Source organism: Onychostoma macrolepis, chromosome 23 (genome assembly GCF_012432095.1).
Source record: "Onychostoma macrolepis isolate SWU-2019 chromosome 23, ASM1243209v1, whole genome shotgun sequence".
NCBI classification, from domain to species: Eukaryota; Metazoa; Chordata; class Actinopteri; order Cypriniformes; family Cyprinidae; genus Onychostoma; species Onychostoma macrolepis.
Genome location: NC_081177.1, coordinates 15512426 through 15534710, shown reverse-complemented (window position 1 = coordinate 15534710; position 22285 = coordinate 15512426). Strand labels below are relative to the sequence as shown.

The 22285-nt window shown below is 37.8% G+C and overlaps 1 protein-coding gene across 3 annotated transcripts; it reads right to left on the bottom strand.

The window, feature by feature from the left end:
* Positions 1–4957: 4957 nt before the first annotated feature.
* arhgef19 (Rho guanine nucleotide exchange factor (GEF) 19) lies at positions 4958–22249 on the bottom strand. Of its 3 annotated transcripts, none has more exons than XM_058763248.1 (16): positions 21109–21122; positions 12516–13167; positions 11635–12159; positions 11359–11491; positions 11186–11265; positions 10858–11096; positions 10604–10764; positions 10354–10506; positions 10109–10238; positions 9865–9939; positions 9705–9794; positions 8150–8313; positions 7848–8006; positions 7604–7683; positions 6536–6640; positions 4958–6422 (listed from the first exon to the last, which is right to left on the bottom strand). In XM_058763248.1, exons 2-16 carry the CDS (start codon positions 13144–13146, stop codon positions 6265–6267), a joined length of 2883 nt encoding a protein of 960 aa, XP_058619231.1. In that variant the 5' UTR covers positions 13147–13167; positions 21109–21122; the 3' UTR covers positions 4958–6264. The 3 variants fall into 3 exon arrangements, with proteins under 3 accessions (XP_058619231.1, XP_058619230.1, XP_058619232.1); XM_058763247.1 differs by lacking the exon at positions 21109–21122 and adding an exon at positions 22111–22249 and having other exon boundaries at positions 4959–6422; XM_058763249.1 differs by lacking the exon at positions 21109–21122 and adding an exon at positions 13238–14161 and having other exon boundaries at positions 4959–6422; positions 12516–13104.
* Positions 22250–22285: the final 36 nt, after the last annotated feature.

Genomic DNA, 22285 nt, shown 5'->3' with positions numbered 1-22285 from the left:
TTCCAGGGTCTCATTTCTCTGAGCTAAGAAGTCTTTTTTTCTTTTCTTCAAAGACATCAAACAACATTTGAGTGATTTGTAATGACTTTTTGCAGACAATGGGACAGAACAGATAGAGCCAGATGGTAATCTTTTCCTTTAGTTTCTCATGCTCTCTGTCACCCCTTTTCTTTATTGAGCCTATGGGTTTGCCTCTCCATTCGGGACAGTAGAAGCAGTCATTAAACAATGTTCACATGCAGAATGGTAGGCTACTTTTAAATTTTGACCTAGACCATTGGTTTTCAAACCTCTCCATGAAGTACCCCCAGAACGGCACATTTTGTATGTCTCCCTTTATATGACACACCCACTTCAGGTCTTGCAGTCTCCACTAATGAGCTGATGAGTTAATCAGATGTGATAGATGAGGGAGACATACAAAATGTGCAGGGCTGGGGTAGGGCTGCAACTAACGATTATTTTAATCTTAGTAATTGTTTAATTGCGGTTTATACAAGCTAGTTTCCATGATTTCAATATAGATTGTTTTGTTGCTACCGAAGACAAACAGATAAGCAAGCACTGTGAGAACTAATAAGGAATGGTGGGTTGCAGCCATAGACTGTATAAAAAGGTTATAGCCAAAGTCTGTTAACCTCCCCCTTACGAAAATTAACCATGGTTTTACTAGAAAGAAGAAGAAGAAAAAAAAAAGACATGGTAACCACAAATCAACCATGGGTTTGCTACACTAACTATAGTTTAGTAAAACTGTGGTTATACATATAGTAGGCTATTTAATATGCCAAAAATACGGTTACTACCCTTTTACTACTATAAAACCGTGGTTAATTTTCGTAAGGGTATCATAGTATGATGAGAGAGTTGAAAAATAGTTAAATAGAATGGGTTACCAACAGGGTTTGAAATTAACACCCGTCAAGTGCGGGTAAAAATCAGCTGTGGCGGGTAACGCTGTCAAATCACTAGCCAATTTGGCGGGTTACTTTTTGAAAATTATGTTCACATTAATGTCTTGGGGAAGTTCATGCAAGCCAAATCTGCGCATGTTTAGCGCAAATACTGAACTCGTGAGACATCATGACATTATCGAGTAGCCTATATTGCAAAAACCAAATAAAACACCTACAGTATGTGCACTCTGTAGGCTACATAGGCACATACTCAACTTGAAGTCTGGTTAGACTAACTTAGTGCGCGTGTGCATTTAACGCTAGAGTGCGTTCTTTCACTGCATGATTCAGTCTATTAATATGAATGATCACATAATTCAAGATAAGGGGGCAAAAAATCATAGAGTTATATAATTTCATATTGTTAATATCACACGAAGAGTGCCGTTTGTTCTTAAAAAATCAGCATGGTTACAAATGTGATATTGATTTTATAAAACAGTTCAATAAATAATAGGTTAATATCAAGATACTTACGTTTTAGACACCATATTGGCTGTTTTTGCGCTATTTCGACAACAAAAAACATTCCAAACACATCCACAATATTGTTTTAGGTCTCTGAGCAACATGGTGGTGTTTAGTTCCTGAATGAATCAACCGTTTAAATGATTCGGTTCAGTGGCAATGACTCACTTATTAATAGTGACTTGATGCCACCTACTGGCGGTTTTAATTTTACATTTAAAGTGTCTTTTCATTTTTCTAAATAATTTCAAATATCAGTATTCCACATTTCATGTTTAAAATATCAAAAAATTATTTATGCATTTTTAGCTGCAGGTTAAAGCATTCCATGTCCCTCTAAGCTGCATTAACCGTGTAAATACATCTAAATGCCACTTCGCACGCAACTTCTGCAAAGATTAACTTTGTTGATACTGATTTCATTTTAGTAACAGCCTAAATGTATTATTATTATAATTGACTGATTAAATGTAAGAATTTGACTCGAGATGATGCACACTTTTAGAAACAAAATGGCTTTATAAAAGTAAAAATGCCCATAAAAGGTAAAAATCAATTTAAACTTGTTGGAAAAGATTAATTTCTATCACTGCTGTGAACTGACCACAAAGAATATGAAGAATATCAAAAACTATAGGAATCAGCTGTCCACTGTATCCTTAAAATATCATCACAATAACACACTCAGCAAAATATTGTCCAATTATCTTTATTGATAAAATCCAAGAAAATATTGAGATATTATTTTTTGTCAATATTGCAAACACCTAGTACTGACACAAAATGATTTGCAACAGTTGCTTTGTCACATCAAGTGTAGACAGCCTCAAGTTATTGGTTTCTTTCTTTCTTTCTTTATTTTTTGGCTAGTAGAAATTATGAATGGCCGGTAACTTAAAAATTTAGTAGCCAAATTGGCTGGTGGGGGAAAAGGTTAATTTCAATCCCTGGTTATCAACCCTACGATATTCTCAAACCAAGAGAGTGTTGTTACCTTGGCCTGGGATGCTTTCTGTGTAGTTGCAAGTTACTGTCAGCAGAGGGCAGTGGTGTTGTGTATTTACAATCAGACAAGAAGGACACAAAATACCATAATCATTAAAATGGCATCATACCACATGACATGCATCCCAGCAGGGTACAATAGCGATGTAAATCATCGTGTCTGTTCTGCTTGTTAAGGATTCTGTATTGTTCTGGCATCTTGTGGTGTTCGATTTAATGGAACAATATTAGAAGATAAGGAAACAAAATATACCTGCGTGTCTCAATTTACGTAGCCACAATGAACCCTTTCGTCTATAAGCCTACATAGCACTCAGTGAGATGCAGAGTCAACAACAGCAGAGGTAAAACTTAAGCATCACCCCAGGCAGGACTTGAACTTTTAACCTTCTGACTACCAGACAAAATTTGTACCCACTCCAGACACTACTTTGGTGTGTTGCCAACTGCTGTTGTAATTCAAAAAGACAGATTCACATAAAAAATCGTGGACATGCAATATGCCAGAAATATGGTTATCATGCAAATAATCCAAAAACAGCATAGTTATGAATTTGGGATTTTTATGATCAGCTCTAAAGTAGGTATCCTTAGGACACAGTAGTATTGCAAATTATGAAATTTCATTTCGATACACAGATACATTGAGAAGATTCAGCCTTATTTCCCTTTAGCTACTGGCACTGGTATTGTGTTATTTCCAAAAATGCCCCTTAAGACTCAAAAATCCATTCAATAACTTTCATATGGTTTGGTCTGAAGATTGTCTAGTGACTTTGTTGAAGAATGGACGTTGGACTAATAAGAGTAGCAGTGGAAGTTTTTTTTTTATTTTATTTTTTTTAATGTAGGGCATTGACATTTTCTTCTTCAGGCTAGTATGGCCCTTAAAGTCAGCATGACATGAAAATCTATTTTAAATGCATTTTATTGATTTTATTGTCAACAATTCATTCATGCATATGACAGCGTCTCTGGTGACGTTTGATGCACTTCATTTGGTCCGCTTTAACCCCATCTATGTCTTACTATAGACTACAAGCTCGCATTAATATCTGCCTGCATCCAATCAACAGCCAATGAATAGAACCAAGTCTCACCCTATATACAGGTGCATCTCAATAAATTAGAATGTCATGGAAAAGTTCATTTATTTCAGTAATTCAACTCAAATTGTGAAACTCGTGTATTAAATAACACACATTTTCATGTCACTATCGAAACTGTATGTTTTAGTCCATTGGCTGAGACTGATTTTAACTACACCCCTACATTTATGATCAGGAAACATTCCTGTGTTCCTCTTTTTCGTAGCTACATGGTGTGAGTAGATAGGTCCCATCATTTTGAGGTGAATTGTTTTCAAATGTCTGAAAATCTGTGACTCTAAGGAAAGTCACAACCGAACACTTTTTTTTCTGCAATTAACTTGAGCACATTTACCATTTAGTTTTTATGTGTTTACTACTGTTCAGAACTGTGCTAGTTAATATGCTGATTAGCATCTTTGAGCTGGGCTCAAAAGTACTGTATCTAAAATTGTCACTACTGTAACAGTTATGTCACAATTGTTTCGGTAGTGACAAAAGGGAACACATAATCCTTTATTTGGGGGAAATTAACAATTTTAGTACAATTATGCAAATTTTTATTTTGTATGTTTTGGTAGTGTTTTTGTGTTACTTAAAATTCTGCAATGTTATGTGGTCACTACCAAAACATTACTGTCACTACCAAAAATGTGCAGTCACGACTGAAAGATGGAATGTTTTGTCAAAAATAAAATATATTGAACTATCAGCTGAGATGTTATGATAAGAGTTTGGTTCAATTATATATATTCAAACTAATGAATCCTAAACTTTGAAATCAGTATGATCAACTTTTTGCCTTTTACAAAGAAAGATTGGATTCAAAATACAACAAATCTCATAAATTACACTTGAAATATTGTTAAAATTGTAATTGTTATACCTCTGAAAACTTTTTAATAAAATATCAAAAATATATTTGCAAGGTAGATGCAAGCAAAATCTTAATAGGTCAATATAACCCTTCTTATTAAATTTATATATCACTGTGTTTCAGTGTGTGTGTGTGTGTGTGTGTGTGTGTGTGTGTGTGTGTGATACTACTGTTTCAATTGCTAAAGAGGCTAGATAAATACAGTAGCTAATTATTGCTGCAAACCTGTAGCAGAAGTTAATTTAACCTACATGGACGCATTTTGCTACTTTGCTACTAAAACTAAGTACAGTGCATTATGTAAAATTGATACGAAATGTTTCACTGTGATAAATGGCTTTAATTAGAAATGCATTCCTGGGCCTCTGCAGCCCGTCTCTTATCTGTCTCTAACTGCAGCTTCTTTTCTGCAGCCTTTCACCTCTGATTTACAGCAGTTGGAAACCATTCAAGGTTCTTAGAACAGCTGTGACAAAGAAACTATTCTGTTTACCTGCTACCCGGCTGCTTTATTGCCCCATGGGATATGAGGTGAGCCTGGAATGAAACTGATGTTTATGAGGCATGCTTTGTTGTAGCTGTGTGCATACGTGGCTGGGAAACCTGGTTACAGTAAGGTTAACTTTACACACAAATGGAAAGCTCAGCTTTTTTTTCTTTTTTTTTTTTCTTTTCTTTGGTATTGGTCTCATACAGACCCTTGAGACACTTTCAGCTAGAATATATGCATTTATTTATTTACAAAGTCACCATAAAGGATTATATTTCAAATGTGATTTAACATGCTCAGGATATCAGTACTCCACAAAGAAATTGCCCAAAAAAATCTGCCTTACCAAAACAACAAATGCACAAACAGCAGTATCACTGACATAAATAATGGTCATTATTTGAAAGAACACTTCTTGTTATTATGCCAGTACCATTTAGTAAATGATTATCTACTGAAGACTAGTGGCATAAATTTATGTTGCAATAGCAACAATCATTAAAAAAAAAAATCCAAAATTTGGTTCCAATTTTTCACTAGTAAAAGCGAGTGTGGCTGTTCAGTGAATCTGCTAACAACAAGAAATCTCACTTTATTTAACCAAGTCAGAGAGAAGTCCTTATACACTTTTAGAGTGAAATGGCTGCTATACCACCTAAAACTAACCCATTTAAACTGGATCTTGTTATTTTGCTAAACATTTTAACAGCTGACATATCCAGATTTCATCCACCCACATGGTGAGCCTGGGACAGCAGTATTTTGAGTAGTGTGCATCTATGGACTGTCAGAAAGCACAGCACCATATGCTACATGCAGTAACAACACATGCATTTCTTTGCAAGCGAGCCATATAAAGTAAACAAGGTAATATCGCTTGAAGAGCTAGGGATACTTAAAACCTGAAGTGCAAAATTCTTAATTAAAGAGGACTAGTAGCATCAGATAAGGATGAAATCAATAATTCATTAAAATGAAAATAGATATGTAAAACTTTTATTTTTCTTTTAATTAATTTGTAAAATTGAATTTATACAATAACTGATTTTTTTTTAAATGCATCATGTTTTATCTTAATATTCAACCATGATTTTAATAATTAATTAAAATGTTTTTTAAATACATTTTAAAAACTTTGCAAAAGTTATTTATTTACATTTTTATTTTCAGTTTAATAAATTAATTGATTTATTTTTATTTTTATGTGGCACTTGTCCTCCATAGATGCAATGCATAGTTTAGATTTTTACAGCATACCTTAATAAAGCTAAAATGTTAGCCATGGAATATTCACACAAATTTGCAGTGATGTACAAATTTACTCTGGATTGCTAAAGCAGATGCAAGAAGCTTAAAACAATGTCCCCATACTTCAAGGTCTCAGAGAGTCTCTCCCTCTAATTTTTGTGAGACACATTTAATGCGAATGTTTTCACGGAAGTTTCGCAAACGAGCACTGCGGCTTGTGATCTCCTCCACGTAAGTTTTGGGGAACCAGCCCCGCTCCCCATCCGACAACCGGATCCCTTCTACCCACCCTGTGAATTGAAAACATAAAAGGTCATTTATCTCTTCTTTGCAGTCCTCCAGCTTCTCTACTTCAAAGGGAAAAATGGAGTGTAGCCAGAGGAAGGGAAATGATTTTCCTTACCATCACTTGTAATTGTTACAGCTTGAAGGATGTCTGCCTTCTCCAGCGTTAACTCATCATGCTCCTGAGACTGGTAGCTCTTGATGCACTGGACTTGAGATAGATCTGTACAGACAAATGCAGACATTAAGTTTCAAGGTCCAATTCTCGCCATTAACCAATTTTGCCATAATAAACTCCTAATTGGCTGCTTATTAATAGTTAGTAAGGTAGTTGTTAAATTTAGGTACTGGGTAGGATTAGGGATGTAGAATATGGTCATGCAGAATATGTGCTTTATAAGTTCTAAAAAAAACAGCCAATATGTTAATAATAGTCATGCTAATAATAAGCAACTAGTTAATAGTGAGAACTGGTCCCTATACTGAAGTGTTATCAATATTTTGTATTAAAACATAAGTCTTAGCATCACAAGGCAGACTGTACACAAAAAGTTAGGGGTAATAATGAGGACTGATGATAACTGGATTTGCTGTCCTTCATCGTACGGAATCTAAGACATTAAAGGAATAGTCCACCACAAAATTATTAATCATCATTTACTCGATCTGTTGATGTCTAATCCTGTATGCTGTTATTTATTTTATGTGAAACACAAAGATCAATATTTATTCATTGTATGTTCCATTTAAAGACATTTTTGTTCAACAGAAGAAATATGATCATACATGTTTGGAAAGACATGAGAGTAAGTAAATGATGAGACAATTTCCATTTTTGGATGAACTATTCCTTTTAGAGTTTTATTTGAGGTACTTAGTTCACAAGTAAACAGGATATTCTTGAGCAGAACTGTATAATCCACTTTGGTTTCAATGTTATGTCAGAGAAATAACTGATGACTTTGTATGTTAGGCAGAACAGTCCAAACTGCTTATTTTAACACAGCCAAACGTTTGACTTTCGTCATAAAGTATCTGGTACACACTGCAGCTTCACTTGGCGATTATCCACATAATGCTACCAGCCGCAATTCACTTTTTACATACCATTTAAATAACAGTTTTAAATTTGAAATGTAGTTAAATCTGAAATGCGTGACAAAAGTGAGACAAAGAAAGTACACACCATCATTCTCACTGGTCTGCTCAATAGTTGTCTTTGGACTGGCGGGAAACATGGCTGTTATCCACCTCTGTTTGCTGCTCCTACATATAAAACAAAATGTTCTTGACTCCGTTTTAAACTTAGTTTTATGCATCCTGTGAGGACATATTTCCTGGTGTGGCTCATTTTCTAGGAACACTCAGATCTATTTGTCAGTGACAGGATTTTGGATGTTAATATTTGAGAATGATGTGAATGTACTCACTCTGTGGGTGACTTGAGCAGAATCTGGTGTTTTAGCTGTTGCCCCTCACATAACTGCAGATAGAAGATGAAGCCTGAGATTCCCTGAAGTTTCTGGCTTAGATCTTTCACCTTGAGGTCTTCAATCTTTGCATGTACAAACACCATGAACTTCCACGTTCTGTGAGAGGGGACAGATTTTGTAGCAGAATAATATCATTTAAACAAGGCTTTCAGCTGGGTTTGCTTCAAGAACATTGGACATTAAAGGACACATTTGCTAGTTTTGTCATTTTATTTGTCTCTCTTTCCCATTAGACTTACTCCTTCCTTCGGGACAGCAGAAGACAGTCATTAAACAGGTGAAGGTACACAGGCCGAGTGGTAAGTTTAAACTTGGACCCAGAAATACTCAAGTTCTGTGTGTCCACTTCTAGCAGTTCACCATGTTTGACCAACCAGCGAGACTGAGAGATGAGAGGAAAAATCTAAAATAAAGGAAAACAAACACGTAAACTGACAAGCCGGGGCGGACTTAGTGATTTGGGGGCCCCAAGCAAATTTCAGGTACGGGGCCCCAACACAATAACTATATGCTCTTTTACGCCTAACCCTTATTTTGCTCGCTAGCTCTCTCTCATTATAGCTATAACTATTATTTATTAGAACTATTACCCCTTCACAACTTCGGTAGCCTAAATAATTAGTCAACCTGATGCTATTCTAAAGCCATATTAAGCTACCTTTTTTTTTCGGATCACAAAAGAAGACATTATATTAAAAAAAAGAATGCTTGCACTTGTCCATTTAATGAATTGTAAACTTCTTCAATCTTTTTACAAAATTAATTTAATATTAAAATGTCAAAAATTATCCCATTTAACTCGTTCTGTATTCCAAGTGTTCTTAAGGCATACGATAGAGTTTGCCGACAATGCCGAGAAACAAATCGAAAATGTAATCTATTAAGCGAAAATCTCCAGTCATTGCATTCGTGCATTTATACGCGTTTTTAGTGTATAGTTCGTGCTGGCGCACCTAGGAAAAACACACAAGAGAGTCATTTTGAAACATCAAGACATAAAATTCTGACTTGAAACACAATCATTTCTTTACTGAGGTGAATATATCTGTTCTGAGACAGTCAAAACAGCTTAGAATGCGCTCAAAGAGCGCTCCGTCTATAATCACTAAAAGCTGTCACTCACTTCAGTTCATCGCGATCTCACGACGTTCCGTTAATAAGCTCTCTGCACAATGAATCTCGTATTTACATGTTATCTACACGTTGTTATAATGAGTGGATTCACAAGCTTGCAGAACTCCGCACCTGTCAAAAACTTGCTGTTTTGAGTGGTGAGTGAACATTTGACACTCTCCATAACACAAATACATACTGGTGCATTTGCCAAGTATGTTTCGCGAATATCAGACGGGGCCCCCTGATTCCCTGGGGCCCTAAGTGGCCGCTTACCTCGCCTATTGGTTAAGTCCGCCCCTGCTGACAAGCCAGTAATATGAAAACATGATGCCAGAAGTGTCATGCTTATTCAAACTGATTTTGAAGCAATTATTTATTTTGTATACTTGATAACTATTCTAAGTAAAGTCTTTAATTAAGTTTAGTCATGTGATATTTATTGTGTGAAATTTATACCCTCAAAATGCACCTTTCAGTTGCTAACTGTTTATGGGAAGAACTATGTAGTCCAAAAAAATATTTCCCCCTATTGGTCTCGTCATACTTTGCGAATGGCACCAAATGAGGCAGGGCTGCCACTGGCACCTCAATAAAAAAACAAAAATTGGTTCATGATGCCCCTGCATGATATACAGTATGTATCTAATTAAACATTAAAATGAATGCTAAATGTTCTACCTTGCCCTCAAAGTGTATTTTCTTGTTTAGATGAATTAGTTCTTCCATCCTCTTCATGGACTGCACACTGGAGTTACATTCCTTTATTATCTAGTGAAACAGACCAGATTTAGTTTTCATTTTCATATTCTCCAAAATGGTCCTCTCTTACTTTACTCACCTTTTTGAGCTCATTAAGTGCTTTGGTGGCAGTGTCCTCATCTCGTGATCCAGGCGTTGTTCTCTTTAGGATATTCTATAATGGACACAGTTGATTACCACAAGACAATTTAACTGATGAACTTTGTAAGCCTTGTTCTAAAGCTTGATAATAGTTTTCAACTTTTAAGACAGCTTTGCAAAATATAAAAGATGGAGACTGTGCCCTCTATCACTATCACAATTGGATGTGTGTGATGGAATACCTCAACTAGCATTTTGAGGCGTGTGATCCTTTGAAAAGGAAGGATAAGGAATGATGTAAGAGGCAGCCTCTGGCATATTGGGTCCTCTTCCAGGCGGGCAAGTATTCCAGGGAAACGGGGATTCTCTTGTCTAAGAAAACACCACAAAGCAAATAAATAAACCTCTTTAACAGCAATAATGCAATATGCAACATACATATTGTTATGCTTGTTAGATAGCAGTTTTACAGTAAAAGACTGCTTACAGCAGCCGCTGATATGTCTGTTCCTGATAGGCTTGATTGGTGACGTAAGGCAGATAAACCCGCCGCAGTGCAGGACAGTGGTCAAGGACGATGTCACACACATCAAAACGCAGAATGTCTCCTTCTAACCTATGCTCCAAATCTTGAAGAAATCTGTGGACATGAGGAGAATTGAAACAGGGATAGTGTACATCTCTGAATAAGGCATACTCTTTCAAAAATAGCAAAATTGTAGTTATTCTTTATTCACCTCTCACTGACTTCTTTCACATCAGGCAGTTTGGAGAAGAGCCACTGCCTCTCCTGTGTCCCAAGACACTCACACAGCTCAGGAGACATCATGAAATGGTCAACTGCAATAGACAAGCTGCGTATGTATGAGGCCTCCGACGTCACCAACTCAAACTTGGCCTGAAATGAGAAAACAAGTCAAGATAAAATGAATTGTTTCTTTCTCAGCAAAATGTGCTGGTTGATAAAAACAAAACAAAACAAAATAGTCACCTCCTGTAGTTTACGCTCTTCATTGCTGAAGTTGTCAAGTTGTCCACTGGACCGAACATCAGGAATATCTTGCCAAAGGGAAAAGGCGGAGCCTCGAGATGAGCGGAATGAACTGGATGGAGACAGGTTGCCAGAGGACACAGACTCTCCTCTTTCTTCATCGGTTCCTGGCTCTGCCCCCTGCTGCCTTTGTATCTCTCTGTTGATAGCAACGTCACTGTATTCCTGATACAAAATCACTGAGAGAGAGGAAGAGAAAACTGGTAAATAATGCTATATATATATATATATATATAAATAAATCAAATTCCAGATTTTTTGGACTTACAGTTTGGCAAGAAGCGTGACAGGCGTTTAGAGCTACTGGGAGGACTGTCTCCATCCTCATCAATGGAACTCTTTCTCACACTGTGAAAAAAACAGCGGAAATGTTAAATGTTAAAACAGAATGTGTGACATTCTACACACTGCTTTTGATCTCTAGCTGAGTTTTAGAGCCACCTTTGCTTGGAACTCCTCCTTTGTTGTGGCAGATTACAGTCAGCAGAGGGCAGAGGTGGTGCAGACACCACCGGACTATGTGGTGCACTGTCACTTGATCCCCCTGAGAAGCGATGTTTGGAGCTGGGTTTGTCTACAAACAGACAAGGGAGGGAGAAGGTATACAAAAGGAATAGAGCTGAAAATATAGCGCTGAAGTGTGATAATGACATCACAGGAAGAGACTTTCACAATAAAGTCTTTCATTAGGCTAATCAGTCCTGATGATTCACTTACAGTCTGAGCTGAGGTTTCCAGACAGGTGGCGGTCCCGGGAGGCCACACGAGCAGAAAGAGACTTGCCCAGCTTAAGGGTAAAAGAGTTTTTCCTCTGAGAGAGTTGTAGACGAGAGATGAGCTCAGAGGCAGAGAAGCGCCGGCGCTCGTTGTCTGCCGAGCGAGAACGGGACAGAGGCAGTGAGGTCCCACTGTTAAGGGCAGGGCCTTCCAGAGCCCCGCAGTCCTCCAGGCCCAACCTCTGCCTCCCCCCATCATATACACCCCCCTCCAATCTGGCACCCTCCTGAAGGGGATCTAAGAAAGGTTTCGGAGGCGTTGGTAAGGCAAGAAGAGAAAGGTCCTCATCTACCTCTGGGAGAGAGCTGAAACTATTGGATGTGGGTATGGTAGAACCCACCATGCCAAGGCCTCCTTCTACGAATGATTCGAAGGATGTTGGAAGCAGGTAATCACACTCCACGCCTGGACTGCTGAGAGACTCATCATTCATAGTGTCTGGAGAGTACACCCTCATCTTACGCCCTATTAACAACAAGGCATATTGAGTGGAACCATCCACTTGTACATTCATCTCTAGTTTTAACAGACACAATCACTTTAGCACAGTAGGTCCCAGGCTTGTTGCTGGAGACCTGTCAGCAGCACAGATTTGGGACTTATCATAAACTTATTTAATTCATCAACCTTTTAGTAGAGACTCCCACATCCAAAATGTGTACTGTATTTAGGAGCCTCCAGAGAGCAGCAGAATCATCTATCAGAAAGCTCTTGCACAGTTTCAAGAGGTGAAAGTAACCCTGCACTATAACAAACTATTTGTTGTTTAAAGCAGAAATGTAGTAACAACGTGTCAAGACTTAAATGAGAGAGGCACTTACTTATGGACTTCTCCTTTATGGATCCCAAAGATGTGCGTCTTTGAGGGCGAAATGGGTCCAAACTCTGGAACTCTAAGGGGGAAGAGGGGGAGCTCTGCTGCTGAGGCTCCAAAGAGTTCCTGTTCTCAGGTGCATATGTAGAGGACAGAGGCAGAAACAAGTCTCGAGAACTTAGTCCCTTAACTCCTGGTTCAGGTTTTTCATAAACCGTTTCAGGTAAGGCAGTAATGGATGTCCACATCTGATCTTGAACCCCTTCCACATTATTGCTATCCTGGGTCAAATAATTGTCCAGTGTTGTGTCTGTACTCCCATTCTTGGCAAAATCAGATGGACTGCTTCCATTGCATCTGACAGGCTTGGAGCAAAGAGAGGAACAGTTTTCTGGTGTGCATGATTGGAAACCATTAACGCTTGGCTGTTGAAGGTCAATGAAGGCCAACGTCTCTTGCTGACACACGGCAATGTGTTGATGCTGTCGCAGGAGAGGCCTACCTTCCCGAGAGTCGCTCAGAGCCTGGGTCTCATCTGAGCCCGGGAACCACATGTCAGAGCTCTCGCCTCTGCAATGGAACGCTTGGAGGAGAGGCTGGAAATCAAGGAGAGGAGAGAATCCATAGCCGGGGAGCATGGCTCAGGAGGCACATGGGTACTACAAAGAAATTGGGAAACAAAAATAGAAAGAAAAAATGTAAAGTATTATAACTCATGAACCCACATACCTATTGTCTTGACAGATGCTGCTTCTCCAAATTTGAGCATAGTGGAGTAGATCCCTCTGGCCAATGTTTTTGTTGTGCCAGCACAGATTTATGCACAGTAAAGCTTGGCTCATCTCTGCAGTTCTTAGTGGATTTGGTGTTCCTCTGGGTAAAGTTAAGTCTCTCTGAACAGGCTCTGCTCTTCCCCCCGTGGCAGACTTGGCCCAGTCGCTGCCGCTGCATCTTCCTGTTCTAATTAAAGAGCGCAGCATGCAGCCCTCATCCTCTATACTTATCTACATCATTTACAGCTGGATCCCTTACTCAAAACTGCTTCTGTAGTGAAGCTTCTGCATGAAGATGTCAAGGCAGTCACATGAGGACACTTCAGTCTCTCCAACTATGGTAATGGGCAAGTGTCTAGTCTTGCTTGCAGCTTATACCTGAGATGGAATGCTTCATGAAAAAGACCCTGACTGAGAAGGTCATCTTAGAAGAGTTTTTTTGTACATATTTCCCATGTTTCCAAACAGCTCTCTATTTACCCAAACAAATCTGGGTCATGGGAGAAGCAATGCTTATTAGTATTCAGTGTCTTGCCCTGAGGGACAGGCAAGCCTGGGATAGCTTGAGCTATGACATTTCCTGGGCTATTAAAGCAATGAAGGCTCAGCAAACTGTCAGTGCTGATGACCCACATCTGCCTTATTCACTGACCCATGAAATAAAGAGAGATGTTTTCTAAACTTGGAGATGAAATCCACCCAAGGATGCTAGTTGGGTTGCACCTAGGTGTCTTAAACTATACCTTGCATGCAATTTAGGTGTCTGCATGTCATCAACCCAAAAATATAATGTAAAACTTAATAAATCATTGTTTAATGTGATAGTTTTTAAATTATCTATTGTTAATCTTCGAAACCCTCAAACAATATCTGTAGTACTTTTTTTTTTTTTTGAGAGGACACAAAAGAACTCCCCCCCCCCATCTCAAATTCTCTTTTAAGCTGAATATACACGCAGCTAAATCCAACTGCACGATTCAACATGATCCACAAGCAAACATACTCACAAAAACACAATCTGACCCTCAGTGCTGATATAAACCTATACCCACATCTGTACAACAAACACACTACACAAATGGTTACCTGTTCCCTACTCTAAACAAAGGTCTCTTTATTTCTCCAGATAGAGAATGCTGTTAGGTGCACAGAACATGTGAGATTTAAGGAACGAATCTGGATTCTTTACATGCACACACAGAAATAAAAGTCAGTTGGTATTTTTTTGTTTAACATCTTCGTAATCTGTAATCAAAATATAATTACTTTATTTCTTTCTCTGAAATGACTTGTCTTTTCTGCTCATGTAATGGATAATGTAAGCCAATAACCAAAGAGCTATTAAGGCAATGCTTTAAACTCACATTTGCTCTACGGTATTTCTCGCTAAATATCCCATGTCACTTAGAAATATGTCAAATCATGCAAGCAAAACTTGGGAGCCATTGTAAAATATAACTGCAAAACCCTTTACTGTGCTACACAAATTAAATGTACTGTACAAATAGCAGGAGTAATTTTGTGAATGCTGTGCATAGCTATTACTATAAAACAAATTCAGTAATACACTACATTACAGCCCATTACAATACAGCTATTCCATACATTCAGTTTGATGTCTTACCCATTTGACAATTTTTAGTAAAATCCACCATGTAATTTTCCATGTTCTCAACATGTTATTTCCTTATGTTTTGGTCTTTGTTGTATACATTCTCCCTGTAATTTTGGAGGGTTCCTGTAAGTCAGGGCGTCAACAAAGTAAGTGAATAGAAAACTGCCATCTTCTTCATTGTAGCTACAGTATATGATTAAAGAAAATAATGCTGCAAAAGCCCATGGAAGCTGATAGCAACCACATGAATCCACAAATATGTACATCAATGTCAGCAATAACAATGAGGACAAATATTTTGCATTTGAAATAAAGCAAAAGATTGTTTCATAGCGTATAGCTGTCACTAAGTCCTCTTGTAAAATACATTTTTATAAATGTATATAAAATGACTATAAACAATATAGACCACAAATAAACTTTCCCCTCTTAATTTCTAGAATTTTTTGCTTGTTTGAGCACAGGGTCTAACAGTGTGGTGTCATAGGCTTATGTTTGTATGTTATATTGCTCGGAAGCAGGCTGACACCACTGGTCTAATTGGCCTGTGACAGAGAGATCCAGGCCAGGGTGCATCATGACATCTGCCTTTCACACCTCAGCTCATTTTCAGCTGCTGCAACTTGATAGCAATATGCAAGGGGTAACAAAAAAATTATTTGATTAGTCAAATATTAAAGGGATAGCTCACTGAAGATATTTACTTATCATTACTTCATCAAAACATTCAGGTTTTGATCATTTTGGTCAAACGTTTGGATGTTCCAAACCTAAATGATTTGTTGATGAATTGTAGTTTTAAAGTACAAAAAAGAACTGTGCAACAGTTATTCAAAAAGTCTCCGTTTATGTCCTATGGAAAAAGAACAGAATACAGATTTAGTACAATATGATGACTAAATGACAGAATTTTCACTTTCAACTGAACTATATCTTTAATAGTTTCCTGGCATGACGTGGCCTTAAAATATACAGCACTTTTATTGTAAAAGGTTAATACTTAACTTTTAAAGCTAGACCGACTGTGGACCTACTTTTAAGTAACTCTGTTCCAAGACTGTTTAATTTGACTCTTCACTTTTATAATTCACTTTTATAATGGACGCCTAAATTCTAGAAAAAAAATGAGATTATTATCTTATTGTAGTGAGAGAAATTCTGATTCTGGTGAGTGAGGACATCTGGAGGTGAAGAACACTTCTTTGTTTGTGTTTGGTGTGGGGCCTGATCCCTCAAAGTGCCCGAGGCCTTCCTCCACCTATACTCCATCAAGACAGACACTGAAATCCCCTTTCACGTTCACAAAGCATTGACATTGCCCTCAATCCTCTCAACTCCAACACAACAGAGAGAGAAGCCCATAGGTGTAACAATGCCCGGTTTAAGGTATTACTCTAACAAGCTGAGCTTCTTTAGACCACCTTGAACCCCACGGTCTCATCTTAAAGAAAAATGTTACCACTTCTTTAGGACATCTGTGCACTCACCTTCTTTCAACATGAACACCTCCCATACTAGACACACCCAGTCAAATACAGGAGCGTTATGCACACAAGCATTAGTGCTGAGTGTGGAAACAAAGAACTTATTACATTGATTTGTTCTGATTGACTGATGCTTCCGTAGGATATTTAAGCAGGTACCACATTGCTTCACATTAAAGTCCAGCATAGGTTTGGTTAGGCGCTTGCTTAGTCCAAAATATATTAGCACTTTCAAATCTCTTTTAAGGTTTAATTATAGACACTTATGCTTTTTAAATCGCAAGCATTACATGTTAATGTTCATTTAATAGAAAACAATTTGCAACATTAATTTACTGATCTACAAATCAACCCAAAAATCGTCAACTAAGAAAGAAAATAAAAGCAAATTTCATTAATAAAAGTGCTTAAAATCAATCAAAATCAAATTGACCCAAACTACAGCATGTAATTTGTGTTATTGTGAGCAATTCCTTAGTTTGTCGTCTTAATCTTTAAGTCGAAACATAACTTACTCTTCTTCTGAAAATATTTTGCTTGTCCATCGACGTTAGTACTTAGGCATTGTTTAGCTAACTCACATTAGGTCTGTCTCCATTCTGATGTGTAACGCCTACTTTTGGAGATCCAATCAATTCCCAGTGGATAAAAATCAAGCCCTACCCTACAGTTCACACTTGGAAATACATCTGATTATGAAAGCAAAATGGGTTGCAAACATCTCTTTGTCAGGTTATGGTATCAAGATTTACAACTAAAACTGACATATGACACTCACTAGCCCTGCTGATGCTCGCAAGATTTATACAGCTCAATCTGTTCTTTAATGTGCCGTTAAATTTGTTACATTTCAAAGATGACCTACTTTCACCGTTCCATTCACGTCACACTCATTCACACTCAACTTCCTGTTTTCTTTCACTCACTGCTCGGGAGGTGAACCGAGCCAGGGGAACGCTCCCCCTCCCTCTACTTTATTATATGGACAGGTAAAGACTAGTCACTCAGAGCAGCTTGTTTTGAAATGTGATCGCTACACTGCTTACACTTTGAGAATGACCAGGCAGCAGAATGAAATGAGTGTTTGTGACATTTTATGGTAATATACAGATATAACTATTTTAATGCAAAATGCAGTATAAATAGTCTAAAAATAAATAAAATACTAAAAATAAAATATAGTTAATGCATGAATATTATACAAAATAAATTAGGTAAAATTATGGTTCATTTAATTTACTAAAAACAAAAACAGTGTGCTATACTAAATTTTATTTAAATATTTTTTTAAACTTTAAACTAAAAAAAAAAAAATTAATCTTTGGAAATCACCACATAATGCCTGCATTGCTGGTATTTCTTAAGATTTTCTCTTACAGACTATATTCAGGTCAATCCATGTAATAAAACACACACAAATTGTTTTATTCGCATTAGGTCCAAGCCAGCCTGAAAAAGCCTGCAGGCTGCGTAGCTAAACAGGTGTGCGCAGAGCCAAAGAAAAGCCTTTTACACATACCTGTAGGGCTTGGCTTTTTCAGGATCACTTTTCATAGACAAACACAAACATGTGCACTGCTCAGAAAAACAAAACTCATTTACTCCTGCACTGACACACATTTGTACAAGAATAAAGTACTCAAAAGTATGTAAAGATATCTGCACCTCCTGTCATTAAGAATTTATTAGCTTTTTAATAGACAAATGTTCCTGTTTTTAAACCATAAAAAGTTCCTTCAAATGACAAATAAAAAATGCTAGTGCCTTCCAACATATTACAACATTCATAACCTGTTTCTTTTATAGTAGTCTTGAAATCCAATGGCCTTTTGTAAAAGCAAAATGAGGACACAATAAAAATGGTTAACCATTAAGCCTTTTGTGAGCCGAAGAAAAGCAAGTTCATTATCATGGTCGACCCCCACTCCCAATAAAGATCTCTGACACTTTCCACATTCCCCAAATAACTGCGCTTCTGTCATTCCACTTAAATTGCCCAGTAAGCTATACCCGAGTACAAACAAAGAGTCTGGTCTGTCTGAGCTCACGCAACAAGAACAGGCCTTATTTGTGTGTCTGCATCCTATCTGTGCTGACCATTGGGGGAGGCACTAATAGCATGCAGTCACACAAACAAGGTCTGTTCTTATTGCTCCCCAAACCTCTTCCGTCACCATCTGTTCATTCTGCAGGTGAGCTCTGCTGTTTTTTTTTCAGCCCTTAAAAGCCCTTTATGGCCAGTCAGACTAATAGAGTTGAGTGAAGGGGCTTTAGACACCCATTCCACCCTGCGTGGCCCTGTTGACCTGAATTTGGCAAGCTAAACGAGGGTAAGTGAGGAGAGAAAGTTTTTGCACGTGAAGAGCGAGGACGGAGTATTACTGGGTGTGGCATGGCGTCCTTTTCCCCAGACTGCAACTCTGGTACATGTAGGTGCAAATACAGAATCAGCCTGTTGCCTCCAACTGACAGGTGATGGGGCAGGTGCTCCGTACGCAGGACAGACCGTGGGAGGAGTTAGAGAGCGCTTTATGGGATAAAATGAACTGCAAAATCTCAGAAATTGCATTCATTTTATTTAAGTCAAACGATACAAATACTATTTCTGACATGACAGTGCCAAAAAGTACTGCGGTTGTACCATGGTGATTGAATACCATGGAAACCATGGAACTGAATGATTACCATATTTATATAACATGGCATGGGGGTCAATGGCGTAAAAGAACAATAAAAGTAAAAATGTCTCATACATTTTTTTTAATAAAATAAAAATTTTAATCTATACATTTTACATATAAATACACACACAAAATTTTACTTTCAGATCGGATCTAATAAAATTCACATTTTTTTATTTGCCTTTTTCCTTTGATATAATACCCACTTATATCACCCTGACATTTATTTACATCATGTCCTAAAAAATATCTAGATGAATTTTAATTCAGAAATTACAAACGTGCTCATCATAGAAGACGTGTACTCATTGCAATGTATTTCTGAATCAATTAATTGAGCTGACACAAAAATGACATCTTACCATTGACCTTAAAAAGTCAACAAAAAAACCCTGTATTTTCCTTGTACACATGGCAGTTCAGTTGTATTGTTACCAAACATCCCATGCCATCTATTGCTTCCTCCAGTCTGTTCTTATCTCTACCAGCATATATGAGCAATCCAGAGCTGCTGAGAACTATGAGAATGCAATGAGTCATACAAACACACACATAGACTGGCACGGCCAAGCTGGAGGAGCGGCAAGCCGCAGGTTACGATAGACATTCCAAGGGTCTGGCCGCCCCCACTGTCTCTCTGATCTTCATATCTGCCAACATGTTAACTAAAGCAAAGCACCATCAAACCACACCCTGTGGGATCCATCCATGCTCAAACACACATCCTAAAAGCTCACCCCTTTTTCATGGGTATTTAATCAGTGGAGATGAAGGAAGCAAAAATCACCTGATCTCACTCTCACACTTTCAAAAAGAACCCATATTTGAGGGATATAATCACTCTAATACTAAAAGGATATCTCTTACACATCCAATGGTTTCTGAGGCTATACAGGATGAGAATGAATAAGGCAGGGAGATTTTATTGTGACATGATACTTTTTGATTTACCTCACATCCTCATGTGGGCATTCACTCATGACTCACGTTAAAAGGATCTCTCCGTTTCCAGGCAAATGACCTAAACTTGGATGTTATGAAGCCAGTTTAAGCTGCGAGGTTTCTGCTTTTTAATAATTTCGTCTGGGCAGCCGGGATAATTGCTATTCCCGCACAGCAGTGTAGCGGAGAACATAAAGCCTTCCATCAGACAGGTGCTAGGTCATAAAGAGGACGTCTCACCCTCCCGCTCAGAAAGAAAAGAAAACACTCTCCAAAACACATGCTCCACACATGGCATGAAACAATCAGTCTATATGACCTTATATGAAAGCAGACAGCTAAGTCACAGACACATTAATAGACAGACAAAATGATGATGCAACAGCACTCTGTGAATCATGACTTCAATAGAAGAGCATATAGTCCAGGTTTATGACACCTGAGTAAATAATCAAGCAAGTGGACAGATCTCCCGTTTAAAAACAGATCTGGAAGACCTAGTGATTTTACTGGAAGAACTGCCATGTTATTATCATAACTTCCCATTAGTGTTGTTATTGTTAACTAAAAATACATAAAATTTTCTTTCAGGAAACACTAAATTAAACTAAAATAAATATTAAATCCTATCAATATGAACGCAAACATTTCTTATCAAACTCTTCCAAGGGCAATTTATCTGGACTTTGCCATCCACGATTAGTTTATAGCTTTTTACTCTTTTACTGCACATCAACAATGATCTCATTTGTGTCATTTTTTTTTTTTTTTTAAATCTCCTAAGAGATCGATCTGGGACAAAGTTAATATGTAAATGATACATAACCTGGAACTTAATTCGGTTTCTTGAGCTCTTAACATAACATCAATGCATATGCGTTCATTCCAAAGGCCCCTTCACACACAAAAATACAATTCATTCACTACACACACACACACACACACACAAATATTTCTATATTGCCTCACAGCTTCACACAGCACTCTGACATTGAGTTCATGACTGTACTGCCATCTATCCATGTGCAGTTCTTTTACAGTGTGTTCCAGACATGCAGTCACCTGCCCCTCACATCAACAGAAGCTCACGCATGCACACACTTACCATCTCTGCTCCCTGCAGCTGTAGAATGCTCATATCCTGCTCAATCTATCGCACTATTATGCATGCAACATTAAGTAGCTTGCAAGCGATCGGTAGCATGGGCATATTTGCATCTGATTTGATGTCTGTTAGGAGGGCTGGAGGGCAGTGTTTCTGCTTGCTCTACCAGGATTTTATAAGCTGGACCATATCCCAGGCGTATCATGAGATTTGTCTATGCTGGTGATGAGTGGCAAATCAAAACATTATACTTCATGCATGAGCATCTGTTCAAGCAAGAAAAAAAAAAGTGTCTGGCAGTGCAACCCAGCAGGACAGATATAAATGATAATATGCAATCACCGTGTTACACAGTAAACAAGAAGAACAATGTCGAGAAGTAACAGTAGGCAAAATAAAGCTTCAGCCACTTCTTTAAACAGCTAACAACCAGGAAGAATCAAAAATCTGAGACCACTAGTGACAATGTTTCAATTAAAAAAAAAAAAATTACTTTACTTTTGTTATATAGTAAAAATACAAACGTATGTATAAAATAACCATTTGAGTGAACTTGAATTGAAAAACTGATATGAATTTCACACTTTCTTAGTATGACAGCAGCACACAAGCTGCATGAATCCACAGGTTTGTGTTAAACCTGATGTTCATGTTCTCCACAGATGATCTAAACAGATTCTTGAGCTTCAGTGGAAGCAAGAACATCTGACTGTCTGTACAAAGTAGTTCACATGATCAATGCTACAAATGTCCCTTTTTAGTGACCTTGAAATCAGAATCTGAAATGTTTCTTCTTCATTGCATTGTTTCTTTGTTTTCAAAATCCTAAAATCTCTAATTTATTTCCTAGAGTAAACGAGATTCTGAATGCAAGATTTTCAGTGTGGTCTCAGACTGTTGGTCCACTGCATAGTGTAACACAAAATACACCGTCGTTCCCCAAAACACCATCTAAAATGCAACAGATCTCCACAGATTTAGAAGAAGAAGAAAAAACAGTACCTCATTTGTATCAGTAGACTGTGGGCTGGATGGGGTCCAATTCCAGTGTGCAAATCCAAGTCATCCAGGATTGTGGCTGAGGTGTTATAGTGTCCATGACTGCCTTGTGTTCCTCTCGGTTACTTTGTTTCCCCTCAGCTGCACTCAAACTCAATCAACAACACTGCAGCTTGAG

What these genes read in the sequence shown, in the direction of transcription:
- arhgef19 (XM_058763247.1), bottom strand. Translation starts at nt 13,146, where the DNA reads ATGCTCCCCGGCTATGGATTCTCTCCTCTCCTTGATTTCCAGCCTCTC. An exon ending in TGGAAACCTCAGCTCAGACT is followed by an intron (nt 11,492 to 11,634) that starts GTAAGTGAATCA and finishes GTCTGTTTGTAG; the next exon opens with ACAAACCCAGCTCCAAACAT. An exon ending in GCAGACCAGTGAGAATGATG is followed by an intron (nt 6,641 to 7,603) that starts GTGTGTACTTTC and finishes TTGTCTGTACAG; the next exon opens with ATCTATCTCAAGTCCAGTGC.